The sequence below is a fragment of the Talpa occidentalis genome, unplaced genomic scaffold (assembly GCF_014898055.3).
Source record: "Talpa occidentalis isolate TD23 unplaced genomic scaffold, MPIMG_talOcc4v2.1 talOcc4.7, whole genome shotgun sequence".
Lineage (NCBI taxonomy): Eukaryota > Metazoa > Chordata > Mammalia > Eulipotyphla > Talpidae > Talpa > Talpa occidentalis.
In genome coordinates, this window is record NW_023605083.1 from 26794275 (window position 1) to 26809306 (window position 15032).

The 15032-nt window shown below is 38.4% G+C and overlaps 1 protein-coding gene across 4 annotated transcripts in view; it reads right to left on the bottom strand.

The window, feature by feature from the left end:
* DOCK8 (dedicator of cytokinesis 8) overlaps positions 1-15032 on the bottom strand; it is a 194651-nt gene that overhangs the window by 87963 nt on the left and 91656 nt on the right. For all 4 annotated transcript variants that reach the window (XM_054688877.1, XM_037491968.2, XM_037491966.2 and 1 more), the window contains exons 9-14: positions 14638-14787; positions 12052-12132; positions 10816-10975; positions 8031-8167; positions 6044-6137; positions 5157-5319 (exon numbers count right to left, since the gene is read on the bottom strand). In XM_054688877.1, coding sequence (XP_054544852.1) covers positions 5157-5319; positions 6044-6137; positions 8031-8167; positions 10816-10975; positions 12052-12132; positions 14638-14787 — 785 coding nt within the window. The remainder of the gene's footprint in view (positions 1-5156; positions 5320-6043; positions 6138-8030; positions 8168-10815; positions 10976-12051; positions 12133-14637; positions 14788-15032) is intronic.

The following is a 15032-nucleotide window of genomic DNA, read 5'->3' on the forward strand; positions in this document are numbered from 1 at the left end:
CCTATTACCTGAGTTTCCAGCAGTGTAACTGGAGCTTTGGATAACTCCATGAGTAGAGAAAAGCATTAAGAAGAACTCCATAGGGCCTCCCTGGTGGCACAAGGGGTTAAGACACAACCTATGAAGCTGACCACAGTCACTGCAGCACAAGTTCAATCCCCGGCCAGGGAGCTACCCACATGGCGCAGCAGCCCTCTCCTGACTCACCTGCCACTCCCCTCAGCAGTGTGTTTTGGTCAATCTGCCTGTTCTGTTCCCCATTCTGTCTCTGGTTAATCCTCCCCCTCCTCCCACCCCCCGCACCTTGGCCTGTACCCCAGCTCTTGTATGCATAAAAATAAAATAAATCTTAAAAAAAAGAGGAACTCCATAAAAGGAAGGGGGATGCTTTGATTCTTAAAGGATGTTGTTCTACCAAGAGCCCATCCCATGCCACCTAAAAGGGAGCCTCCAGGTAGGTCTCTAAGTTGACCACCTGTATTTTTATGAAAAGCTCCACAGTGGACTCTGAAGTACATTCACCATTATCCCCCTTTCCCCGGCACTGAGATGATCCACTCTAGACAGAGCTCACTGGGCTCATATCGGACAAAATGAAGTCCTTCCCAAAGATACCTTCCATTCTCCATGCCACAATTCCTTCCCAACCACTTCATCCAGGACTATTTCTGGTTTGCTCCTTTCCTTAAAAGTCCTATCCACTCAATTGTAACTTCCAGACATTCATTTCAAGACCAGCAAGCTCATTTATCCTAAGTCATTCTTTCTGTCCCTTGTGCACTGCAAGTCTGGAAGTATTTCTCAAAATGCCACTGTGACATGGAATGTACTAAGATATCAGGGGAGTTTTGGGAATGTGGATTTCTTTTCTGAGAACAAAATAGAAGGCCTGAAAACAGCTTATTATCCATCAAAGAAATCATGTTCCAACTGATAGCTTGTTCTCAGCAAGCACAGTCATCTACAGCAAGTCTGATAATTGCATAAAAAGACCTAAGAGGCTCTGAAGGATTGGGATGAGAGAGGAAGATGCATTTTATGTGGCTTTCTCTAATGTAATCACCAGTTACCAGTTAAAGGGATGGCAAGGAGCTTAACAAGCTCATTACAACCTCAGCACCTATGATCTTCACATACATCCCATGGCAGCCACAGGATAAAATGCCCTGAAAGGCCTTGCAGACCTTGGCTCCAGTCGCTGCTATTTTCATTCTGCCCCTTCCAAAAGGCAGCTGGTGTGTCCATTACCAGCTGCTGGGTCATATGGAAAATAAACCAAGAGTTGGATCAAATGTGCTCCTGGGCTGCTAACTACTCTTTTCCTTAATCTGGCATGACGAAAGGAACCCCATACTCACATTGGGATATTCCTATTTGTCAACCTAATTTTTCTACATGTTCTCCTCTATTTGTAAAATGATTGATTGCCCTTGTGCTGGTGATTTCCTGGGACAGTTTCAGGGAACAATCTTTGGGGTCTGTGCCTCTACTCCACAGAGGTTGTGCATGCACTGTAGAGGGCTAGACTCTTGTTTCAGGAGACACTGGTCATTCCTAGGATTAGCAGTTCTGCCTCTAGGTCATCTCTTCTCTTAGAACAAGTTTTTTATAAGTGAGTAATTCTTGTTATCAATAATTCACAGGGATACCTCCAGAGTCCAGTGCAGTTTTAGAAGTAATCTAGATTGGTCCTCAAAGCAATCTGAAGAGGTAGAAGCACCAGGGGCAGTATGAACATAGGATACAACATGAACAGTGCCCCTTGGTACAATATGGCGGTCCCAGCTGAGGGCACCTGGGTGGGGGAGAGTAGGGGGATTGAGGGCAGGAAGCCTATTTTGGTCTGTCCCAAACCAATTTTATTTGAGGTTCCATGGCACATTCTCCTTTAAAAGAGGTAAATGGAATCCGAGTTGTACCCATATTGTATTAAATTGAAACTTCACCCTGTAATGTGTGACCCTAGCCATTACTCACACTCAAGATCAGACAATAGCTGCCATTAAATCTAGGTAATCATTCTCTCCACCCAAGGGGGCTTGCAGTTTATGTTAAAAGGACAAAAAAAATCCTGGCTTTTTCATGATAAGCATTCCTTGCTTAGTAATAGCCCAGGTAGAACAAGTTCTTATAAGTCAAGCCATAATCCAAATTCATGAGGTATACCTTCTAATGAAACAAATTGCCACCAAATTTACCTGCTCTGTAAATCTTAATTTTCATTTATTAGATGTTCTTAAAGGGGATACAGCCATTTGAATAACATTGTAAACACAGAAAGTTACTCTATGTGTCAAATTCTTAGAGTGCTGTCCAGAATCCAACAAAGTCATAGGAAAACTCCAAAAGTAATTTGCTGCTCCTTACTGAGATGATAATATCTTGGAATAAATAGGAGTTTAGGCCACACTTGCTATTGATATCATAATATAAATAAACTTAGGGATCTGTGCTTAAAAGAGATTTTGGGTTGGTAGGGAAGGCACAGAAAATCCATGAAGTTACAAGTTCTTTGAGGTATAGGGAGATGCAATGAACAAAAAGAGGTGAAAAATGACAGAAATGCAAAGACTAGGTCACTCAAGGAAAATTTAGTCAACGTACCAATTTTACTTGGGGTTGAGACCTGACTTGATTCTTCCGTTTCCATTTTGGGAAATGGGAGTGGAAGGGTAGGAGAGAAGAGAATAAGTCTAGGACCAGTTTACTGTCAAGACCGAGCTAATCGAAACCACTATCACTTATGTGAGGACTGGAGAAGAAATACTAAAACTTTAACGAAAGCACAGGAGATTTACTCAAGATGCTCTCTAAATTCCTTGACAATTTTACAGTGAGATTATGAATCAAGTTCACTCTAACTCTCCTTCCTTAATACATGGTAGCTTGGGAGGCTGGAGAAGGTACTATGACCAAACTTTTATCATTCCAAAGAGCAGAGATTTGATTTTAATGGGGTGGCCTTGGCATTTTACATTGTATAGTACAGTAAACAGTACAGCTGAAAAATATTCACTTTGCACTGGTGTCGTTTCTCAGGATGCCAAGTTAGATCCACAGTAATCCGCCCAGACTTGTCCTTCTTAGCACTCCCACTGTCTCTGAATCATCGGGAGCACTAATGCATTCTGAGTCCTGCTGTGATGTAATTAAGGGATAATGTTTGCAACAAGGAGCAGAGAGAGTTGTAAAAGCCTCCCATGGGTGATTAAATGCTGAGGGAAAGTTGAATAACTATAGCATTCACTAAGTGCAACTTTAGTCCAATGCCACAAGCATCCCCTCCCTCCTTGCCAATTATAGGATAAGGTTTCTAAAAAAGATACACACACACACACACACACACACACACACACACACAGAATCTGTAAATAAACATGTTCATGCTTTCACCTCCCTTTAGGAAATGGAGAACTGAAGCTACTACATCCTAATGCTTACCTAGGATGGAGTCTAGACTGAGTTTATGCTAAAGGAATTAGCACAGGAAGCTACGAACTGCTTCAAAAAGGATTAAATGGGGGAAATATGTGGATACCTCACCAATATTGAAGGAAAAGAAGAGGTCCATTCCTAACTGTGTGTGCAGTTTATATATTTTGTAATTTTTGACCTTAATGAGCCATTTACTTGTCCTGGCTGGGTCTCAATTTTGTGCACCTGAAAATGGCAGCAGGTGGGGGAGAGATGTTTGGATTAGGTAAATTCTGAACTCTTTATGCTTCAGTCCCATATATACACACATTACACAGAAAAATATGAGTGAGACTCTGAGGAATCACAACACTCACACTGCTGAAAGGACTGCAAACTGGGAACAACTCTGGAAAATAAATGTGTCAGTGTCAATAAAATGGAAAATATAAGTCACTTGTGACTCAGGAATTCTCTTTTCCTTAGGAAAACTTTTATAGTTGTGCAGTGAGACAAAAGACCAAAAAATAGCAACGCTGCAAGAATATTAGTAAGAATCCAAAATCAGAAAAAGCCAAAACGCCTAACAATAGAAAAATAGGAAATGGATAAATGGAATAGGGTCTGTTCACACAAAGGAATACTACAGAGCAGTTTATAAAATGTTGTTACTCTATATAAATCAATCCTAATAGTTTAAAAGTATAAATTGTCAAGATTGTGTAAACCTGAATAACCACAATGGTTAACTATACTTGAATGTAACAAATTGAATCGATCAAATTCATGAATCCACAGTAATAAGCAAACCAAATAGAAAAACTCATAACATTGGATGAAAAGGGCAGTAGAATGTGAAGCCATTTATGTACTTTTTAATTAATATAAAAAAATAACGTTCAGTGTTCACATATGTGTGTGTGTGCATGTGCACAAAACCAGGGAAAACAGAAGGAAGGACCCATAGAACAAGATAACAGTTTTGCTTGGGAGGCAAGATAGAAGTCGGTGACTGGAAACTGGGAAAAAAGTCATAATCAGTATGATTTTTTTACATATGTACATATAATGCAAGAAACAACAAACTGTCATTTCTAGATGGTGGAGGAGATGTGCTTTATAGCATTACTCTTTGTACTTAAAAAGAACTCCAAAAATAAAAAGTATGTGAGCAGCAATCTAGGGAAGATACATGTTAACAAGCTCCAAGAAACAGGTAGACCAGCCTTTGAGGCGTCTATTGTGTCCAATATGATAGCCACCGGGCACATTTAGTTACTTGCACTTGAATTAAAATTAATTAACTAAAGTTTTACTAGCCACATGTGGCTAGTGGCTATTGTATCAGGCAGCTCACAGAACATTTCTATCATTGTTACAAATGCTATTAGAGCCTGTCTCAAGCTACAAATTTGTCCTTCAGACAACAGGTACATTGATTACTTTGCTCTTTCCCTAACATGTCCTTTTGCACATAAGAAAACTGAAGTAATGACTAGGAAGGTTTTAGCATTTCTGGAAGGAAAATGTCTACTAATCCTAAATTCCAATTATGGTTAAAGGAACACTTTCTTATTAAAGAAATTTAGATAAGCCATTTTTGAACAGAGTCTAGCAATAATCCACAGTTATATAAACATCATATTTCATTTTCCCCTAAAGTTAGGAAGTAGAAAGATAGGCTGAAAGATAATGAAACTCTAAAGGCATGTTCAATCATTTTCCAAAGGCCTGTTTCTTACCTGTACACAGTATGAGGGATGTACACTTCCCGGGTTGGGAATTCTAAAATTTCTTTGTGTGGACGTGTGCAGTTTTCAGGAAAAGGTCTCACTGGCAGCATTTCAGGAGTCAGACAACAACTAATTACCTCTGGAGCTGGAGAAATCTCCATTCTGAGTAAGCCTAAAAAGAGGAAAACAGGCTTAGTAAAGACATTATCATTTTACAAGGAATCAAGTGAGATTGTTATACTGTATTTCTCTCATGAAAATAATGGTAAGTGTGGAGTTGGACTTTCTGGCTAATTTTCCAGAGTTTGAGAAAAAGCATGTCATGACAACATTTGCCATTTAGAGTCTAGAAATTAAAGAGCAAGAGCTTAGAAAATAAGTAGGAATGAATTAGAGGATCTTTAAAGTCCCTTGCAGAATGACGACATTGTCTACTAAAAGTATACAGTTAAGTAGCAAATCTGTATTACAAACAGAAAAGAAGATTGGTGGTTTTTGAACTGGGCTCCCCAGGCACCCCAGAAGAGCCCAGGGGCTATAAGCTGAAGATAAGTTACTTGCCCTAGCCTACGACCAATGCATCTCACTTTCACTTTTTTAAACACCAAAAATTCCATATAAAATTGTATTTGACAAAAAAGGCTCCTCTGTCCAAACAATTATCTGATATCTGAAACACTAGATAAAAGTATGATGTTTTATTTTATGGTGTTAACCCTTTAATAAAAATAGAAAACATTAATAGATTTATCAAAAACATAGACCTTAACTCCTAATGCAAAATCCAATACTTCACTTGGCAAATAGAGTTTTGTAAATTGTAGCATTAGACAAATCATGTGTCTAATCACCAAGGACTTTGATGGACTTAGAGGATAAAGATCAGCCATCCACACCTGGAATTGACTTGACTCTTCTCTGTAAGGATGAAGATCTTTTGTAGTCAGCTAAAAACTTGAATACATCTTCATCACTAAGGCGATCTCCCTCCTGTCAAGAGAAAAGTCAGAGTTAGTGCACCACTGATTCCTGGGATAAGGACCAGTAACTTCTGGGAAGATTTTTTTTTAAGATTTATTTATTTATTTATTTATTTATTTATTTATTTATTTATTTATTTATTTATTTATTTATACAAGAACTGGGGTACAGGCCAGATGCGCGGGAGGGTGAGAGGATTCACCAGAGACAGAGTGGGGAACAGAACAGGCAGACTGATGAAATACACTGCTGAGGGGAGCAGTGGGCGAGACAGGAGAGGTCTGCTTTGCCATGTGGGATTCTCGCCCGGCCAGCCAGAATTGAACCTGCACTGCAGAGGCTGCGGACAGCTTCACAGTGAGGCGCTCAACCTCCTGCACCACCAGGGGAGACCCTCTGGGAAGATTTTTTATCCTTAAGTTTTATTCAAACATGACTTTCCCAGAAATTAGGATTATAGGCAATTCTGAAATCATTTAATTCAACCTCTTTTCTAATATTCCTTTTCTATCACTTCCGAATTACTGTCACTCAGACTCTCATCAATACTTCTAGAGTAGGAACTTCTACCATATTCTAAGAAAACCTGTTTCATCATTAGAAATTGACATCAAAACCTTCTCCACCTAGAACTTTTAAACACAGTGATGCTCATTTCATTTCATAGAACAATAAAGAACACGTTTACTTCCTTCTTTGAAGATCTGAATATTAAGAAGGTACATCCCATCATTTTCCCTGCCCACGCTTTCTTCACTTTTGTCTTGGCTAAGGTAGCTAAGCATAAATACCACTTTCTATGTGCCAAAATGGTACAGGCACTCTGCCAAAGGATATATATATGCAAGAGCTCTAATCCTGCCCATTAAGGCAGGCATGTAAGTAGGTAGGTAGATCTTATTCCTAAGTACAGACTAGAAAACTCAGACTTAGTTAAGTCATATACTTGCCTCAGAAGATAATAAATCATAAGGGGTGAATCCTAAATAGAAACATTTTCAGTCCCATGATACTTCTATTACGTGGTATATTGCACGCACTCCTCAGCCTCCATTCTGCTTTTTAGCTTTTTAACATAACCCTTTGAAATGCTCCCATGAAGACAGTTTGAGTTATGGGAAATTTTCCAAAACAGAAAAATTAAGTCTAAATTAAGTTTTTATGTTGTAGAAAAATACACATCAGATTTACCACCTTAACCCTTTTGAATGTACAGTTTAGTAGCTTTAAGTACATTGACACTATTGTATAGCCAATCTCTAGAACTCTCTCATCTTGCAAAACTGAAACTGTACCTATTAAACAATAACTCTCCATTCCTCCCTCCTTCCAGACTCTGGCAACCATCATTCTACTTTCTCTCTCTATGAATTTGATTATTCTAAGAAATTCTTTGTTTTTAAACAATTTCAATGTTTATGCAGCTAATAAAGAGATCATATGCAATGGTCACCCTCTAAGAGCAAGTAGCAAGTTGGCAGCCCCAGAAAGCCTGACAGAACAAGGTGAGGACAACAGTCAGGCCAGGAAACCCAGAGAACAAGGAGGAAAGACATGTTTCAGCCAGACAGCCTTTATAGCCTAATAAATGAATTGACCATGATAGTTAAAATAGGATGGCTTGAATTAATGGGAATGAATCCTCAATTTAAAAAAACTAACATTCAGTGAGCACTTGGTTTATCCCAGGTCCTCTGGGAATAGCTTTAAATGCCTCCTGTCACCTAATCATCCCAATGAGCACATGATACAGGCACCATCATCCCTGTTTGAAAGATAATGAAATTGAGGCTTAATGAAATCAACTAACTTGCTCTCTCTACTACATATATTCTGCTTTGGGTTCCAATATCCATGCCATTGCAGGGACAAATCCAGATACACCATAAAGTGGAGCGATACCTGCTTGAAAAAGCTGTTTATGGTCATGGGGGTGGCCTTGAAGTTGGATCCAACCCCATTTTCCTCCAAGGAGAGAGTTCTTTCAGCAGCCCTTCGAGATTGGGACAGAGTTCTTCGATCACCCACAGAATTTCTCCCTTTAAGGAAAACAGCTGTCATTTAAAAGCATGCCTTTCTGTTTGAATATACAATCATTATTAACTTTATCATATATAAGATGTTCAAAGCCTCTAATGGGAACATTGAATAAGGCCTTTTTTTTAAAGATTTTTTTTTTACTTTTGCATAGAAGAACTAGCATATAGGCCAGAGATGTGGGGATGAGAAGATTCACCAGAGACAGAGTGGGGAGCAGAGCAGACAGATTTACTGAAATGCACAGCTAAGGGGAGCAACAGGCGACACAGGGGAGGTCTGTGGTGCTATATATTGGTTAGCTCACTGGCTGGGGATGGAACACAGGCTGCAGAGGTTTTTTTTTTTTTTTTTTTTTTTTAAAGATTTATTTATTTATACAAGAACCAGGGTACAGGCCAGATGCGCGGGAGGGTGAGAGGATTCACCAGAGACAGAGCGGGGAACAGAACAGGCAGTCTGATGAAATACACTGCTGATGGGAGCAGAGGGTGAGACAGGAGAGGTCTGCTGCACCATGTGGAATTCTCGCTGGCCGGCCAGGCTCGAACCAGCACTGCAGAGGCTGTGGACAGCTTCACAGCGCAGCACTCAACCACCTGCGCCACCAGGGAGGTCCCTTCAGAGGTGTTTTTGAATAAAAATTTCCTCCACTGCCCCAACCTTTCTTTGTGCCATACTGGAGTCCCTCATCTTTCTCTGACCAGAATGAGGAGGCCCCTGTCTCCTCCCACACAGAGATCAGGGTAGGCCAGATGCCACCCAGCAGGAGCCTAGAGCTGCCTGCCAGAACTGGGTGTGCAGATAAGCTTTATTTAGTCAACAGTGTTTGTTTTTGTTGTATTTTTACATTTGCATTCCATTGGGAGAGAGGCATGCACTCAAATGCCCCTGAAGGCATTGGGGATTGTGACTCAAACATGCTAGGGTCAGCCTGTGTATATTCTGAGTTTTCATCCTCTTTCACTATGTTTGTAGGAAATCAGAGCTGAGTTTCTGCCTTAGTTGAATTGTTTAATGGTAATTATCAATAGAATCCTGAGTAACACTCAAACCTGGCCAGGACCCTGATACTCTGCTTAGTTGTTTCTTAGTCCCTGTTGAGATTTACATGGGGATCTTACTGTTTTTTCACGTAAATTCAGGGATTCTGCTTTGAAAGGTCATATTATTTCCAGATAATATTGCCAACACCTATCTTTGAATATTCTCTTATCCTTAATTCTTAACTTGATACTGAATTAGAATTTCTTGCAATTCCTGTGTACCTAAATTTTTCATACCACCTCATTTTAACACTGCATCTTCTGGTTGCTTCTGAAGAATCAGTCTCTGCAGTCCGGTTAATTTTTCCTTGACCTGGAGATTATGGAGGCCCCAACAAGCCTTGTGCCTGAATACCTAGTCTATGGTATCCTCTAAGCTCTACACATAAGTATTTTATTTTTATTTTTTAAATATTTATTTTATTTTTATGCATACAAGAACTGGGGTACAGGCCAGAGGTGTGGAGGTGAGGTGTGTGTGAGAGAATTCACCAGGGACAGAGTGGGGAACAGAACAGGCAGATTGACTAAAATACACTGCTGAGGGGAGCAGTGGGTGAGTCAGGAGAGGTCTGCTGTGCCATGTGGGTTGCTCCCTGGCTGGGGATTGAACTCGTGCTGCAGTGGCTGCAGTTAGCTTCATAGGTTGCATCTTAACCTCTTGTGCCACCAGGGAGGCCCACATAACTATTTTAAATAAGAATCTATGTCGACATAGAAGGTAGCATTAAAAATGTCATTGTGTGGAAGGTTAGAATGCACTAAAGCAAACCTTGTTATTGACAACTTGTAAATAACTCAGGAATTCTGACCAGTCATTATGCAACAATAATTCCAGAATAGCAGCAAGAATAACAAAATACCTTATCTTCCATTCCCCCAAGAAAAGCAACATTTCAGAAGTGGCAGAAGGAAGGAATGCATGGGAAATGTGAACATGGACTTAGTATTTGCTGTTACAAAAACATTTAAGGCAACAGAATCTCTACCACAGGTGGGTGGGTCTACTTGAAAATACTCCAACCCTCTTGAACAGCTCTATACCCAAACTGCTTAGGAAATTAATGATACAGATCAAGGGTGAGATGATGAAAAATAAATATACTAAATAAGTTGGAAAAGCAATGAAATAGTCTTTCGGCACCCACTTTTTCATTGTACTTAACAAAATAAACTTTAAGGAACTGGCAATTTTGCTGAGAAACCTGAGTTGTTCTTTTCAAAGCCATGTGACCATGCTTCTCCTTCTGTTATTTAGGAGTCAATGTGAGGAGCCCACCACACTGCCTTTGTCTAACACATGCTGATTATACTTTCTTCTTATTTTTAAGAATTTTACTTTGAAGAGGGAAATGCTTACTGAAAATGAACTTTTTAAGGCATCAAACTATCTAGAGAATTAAAACCAAAAATCTTTTTATAAGAGTATACTTAAGCTCCATAGATATTCATAATTGTTTCAGGATCATAGCCCAAGCAAGCTTTTGTGATTCAGTCATAACAGTGTTTCATCCTACTTATCTTCTTTCCCACTCCTTACTGCACTCCCACCCCCAATAAGGCAGTTGACCTCAGAACTGGTGCATGGCAGCTGAAAGTCTTACCAACCATGGACTCCACATCGGTTACCTCCCTTTCCAGGGTAGAGACATTGAAGAAGCTTGATAAGCTTATGGTAGCCCAGGCAAAAGGCATGCGGTATTTCCCCAAACGCTGACAGAAGGCTTCAGCCTGAAGTTTCAGTTTTTCAACCTTTTCTTTACTCTAGAGGAAAATGGAAAGAGACAGATAGAAAAACAAGTAATACAGCACTAGTACTAAGTCAACTTCTTCTGACAGGGATATCATAGCCATCTCCAAAATCCCTGGCCTATTGATTAAAAAGTGAATAGTCAGAAAAGTGATTCAGCTCCAGCCAGAAGCCTAGCAGACAAGGAAATACAAATTTAAAAAAGAAGTTTAAAGAGAAAAAGTCTACATTCACTTATTATTTTAAAAAAGCTTGTTATACCAGCTAATCAATACATATGTCTTTTACAGGTTAGCTATGTAACTTGGATTCACATGAGAAAATCTTGAGATAAAAAATTTTGTGTATCATCTACCTAGGCCCCAAGCGAGCCTGTTTTTCAAAATTTGCCCTGGAAAACTCTAGCAAGATCTACAAAATCCCCTAACAATTTCCTTATCGAATTGACAATACTTCCAAGATGTTCTTTCTAAATTCAGAATAAAAGGTAGATTTTTAAAAAAGTTTTGAGTGCAATATATTTTATTTGAAATTTATGAATCTGTACTAGGATGCTGATTAAACAAGACATATTCCAGAAATGCCATATTTTAAAGACCATAGTGAAAAGCTTTGCAAACTGGTGCTGAAAAAAGATCTTCTTTTGGTAGGCTTATTAAATGTGCTGTACTAATGAATCTATGATATACAGTAGTTTCAGCCAGTTTCCAAATATTCACATGACATTTGAACAGTTGAGGGAGGCCAATAGAGCTCTTGCATTGCTTAATTTGTGGGGTCTCAGTGACCTCCCAACCAATTGGGTCAGTGTCTCTGAATCAAGACAACAGGATGTGGCTTTGCCTTAGCCAAGTTTTGTAGTTAGACACTGGTGTGTATAGCCTCATTTGTTAAGTTCAAGTTCAATATTTTATCTTTTTTAAAAGGGTCACATCAATGACCAGTTTATCTTCCTTCTTTTGATTAAATACAATTTACTGGTGTCTTGTGAGACATATTATGGATTAAACCCCACTATTTTGTAGAACACTTCTGAAAAAATCTACATATTTTAAAATGTCACCATTTAGCAATACTCAAAATATTGTACCTTTCCACCATCACTTTCTTTGATAACCATGTAGGGTTCTGCACAGTCTCCAATCTCTCCTTGCTGAAGGACTTTTTCAATCTATCGACAAAAATAGTATTAAAATAAAGCACATGAATTAACACCTATATAATGGTAGCTATGCAATCATCAAAATGATGTTTTATGACAATATTTGATGACAGAGATGTTTTTCAATTTTAAAAAATTAATATGAAAAGTACTACACAGTTTTGTAAAACACAAATCATGAAGGCACATTAAAAGGATAATAATAAATGCACAGCAAATGCTAATAGTAGTTATCACTATATGGAAGGATTAAGCACTGTTTTTATTTTCTTTCTATTGCTTATGTGTATGTTCTATTTTTAAACAATAAACATGTCTTATGCCTACAATAAAAACATAATAAAAGTTATTTTATAAAACAAAACCCATGAGACATATGTAGGAAGTGAAAAGCTCATTTTCTTTATTATTGCTTACAGTGTAAAAAAGAGATATGGTCTCTGTAAAAGTCAGGTTGGAGACTAAAATCATCCACAAAATGAATAAATGAACAGCATAAATTATCCGTAATTGTCTCCCTTGTATTTCTTATTAGGGCTGCTTCTGTGGATTAAACAGACTTGGAAAAAATCTGAAAATAATGGGATGGTACAGCATTTCACTTTGCTAACTGGCTTGTAATATGAATGAATGCTACTACTGTCAAACAATTTCTTCTATTTTGCTCCAGGTAAAGGATCTGGTTGCTCATAAATCTGGGCACCAGCTTTAAAAGCAAAACAAGGAGAACTTTGAAATTTCTTAATTTTGCTCAAAGAAAATTTAACTCAGATGGTAACAAGAAAGACAAGCGGATTTAGTCTCATTACCTGTGTCATTAGTTGAGATAATTCTTTCAGCAGAAATTTGGGTTACTATGTTCCAACAGGCATACAATCTTAATAGGCTCTATCAATTAGGTGCAAAGTATTAAAACCAGAATGATGGAGGAGTTTAATGGAGTTTAATGGAGTTTCAAAGGAGTAGCTCAATGGATGTTCATCTCAGGGAGACTACAAGTAGAGAGTCCTCTTCTAACAATAGAAGTTTAAAACCCCTTCTGTTCCACAGCAGAAAGACAAGGTGGAGCCCTGGAGAGATGCCCCAGGAGAAGGACATAGACACATAATCCTGGGTCTACAGATTGACTGGTATTGCTGTAAGCCAGCAATCATTCACTTATTCACTTTTCTGTAGCACTCAACAATTAAGTCTTAGTGAATACAAGACTTTTAGTCCCTATTGTCCTTAAGTGCACAGCCAGAAACTTGTACAGTAAATTCAAAAAAAGCTAATTTTTCCATGAAATCAATCAAATGTGATCTTTAAAATGAACATTAAACAGAGATAAAGAAATTTTAATTTGGACCCTGAAGCAAGAAAAGGGAATGCCATAGTTTCAAGCACTAGTAGTACACAGTGTGGAACCCAGAATCTGAAAGCAGGAGAATTCAAATTTAACCAGATCAATAGATACTATTTACTTCACTGAACTGGGCAAGGCAACTTACCCTTCATGAACCTGCCCTTCATAACTCTTTCATAAGAAGGAGCTGCTATCAGAGCCCATTGTTGGGTCCCCCCATAAAATGCAAACATTCTCATAACCATGGCAGGTAGGGGAAAGGAACACAATACAATCACCTGATCATTATTTTAAGATGAAAAGAGGCTACCTGCTCCCCTATTCAGGAGGGGCTGGTCAGTGCCTGGTGTGTCTATTTTCAAAGTTTTAAATAGATTCACTCTCATTATATCTCTCCATTACTCAATTGAGGAAACCATAAAGCCTGAAATAATCCCTTAGAGCAAGCTTATATGCTTCACCTCAACTAGGTAGCTCTACTGAAATTACAGTAAAATCCTGATGTTCAGCCTGGAAATAAAAATAAGAAACAAGCCCCTCTTTGTGAAATGGAATCTGCCTGGATAAGCTAAATATAATGCCACCATGTACTTATTACTTAGAGGGAAATATATAAGTACATATACATATGTATAAATACTTAGGTATTTAGAGGGAAAGAAGCAACATGATAGATTACAGAAAGGAAGAGCAAATCAGAAGCAAACTAGGAACTGTCTTACTGAATCAATTTAAGTTTCTTAGCTATAGCTGGACAACTGAGAGAATGTATGTCATTGGCAATGAATGCATTTATATATTTGTAAATTTGGCAATATATTTAGTAAATAGAAGCAACCCATTTGGCAAACTACTATGGATTTTAAAAAGCCCCCAAACAAGTCATTCATTGAGAGGTGGAGTTTGAACAAAATTCCACCCTACATAATTGGAGTGTCTTCTTTTATTTCCCAGGCCAAGAGAGACTTTTGCATTTAACTACAGGCCTGCTGGTAATGGACTTCAAGCTAGTTTTCCTATATATCTAGTAATACTGCAACAAAATTTAATGTCACATTAATGCTAGACAACAATAGATGTGTCTTTTTTTACCAACAGAATTTTAATGAAATATTTTAAACAAATAATATGCATCATCAGAACATGCAATTCAGTTTGTGTTTAACTACCTTGATGACCAGGTAGATATCTGAGGATGGGTAGGTGACGGAGAACACTGCAGATCTTGCCTGACTAGATGTGGCAACAGAGGGTGTGTGAGCACGCAGGAATCCTTTGAACTGGTCAGAGTTCAGGTCACAATGAAAATTTTCTGAGATCTAGAAATGAGAGGCAAAACCATATTACACCTGCTCTTCTCATGGTCTAAACATGAGAGAAAAAACACAGAGAAATTTTAGCAGAGGAATAATAATAATATGGACATAGTTTATGACTAGAGGCTGCTGGAAAATCAGATATATATTTTGTTACAATTTCTAGATATCTGGAGCCATTTGAGAGATGCATCTTGAAACAATTTAGATTTTTATGAAACCACCAGTATTTCTTGAATGTCAGTGAT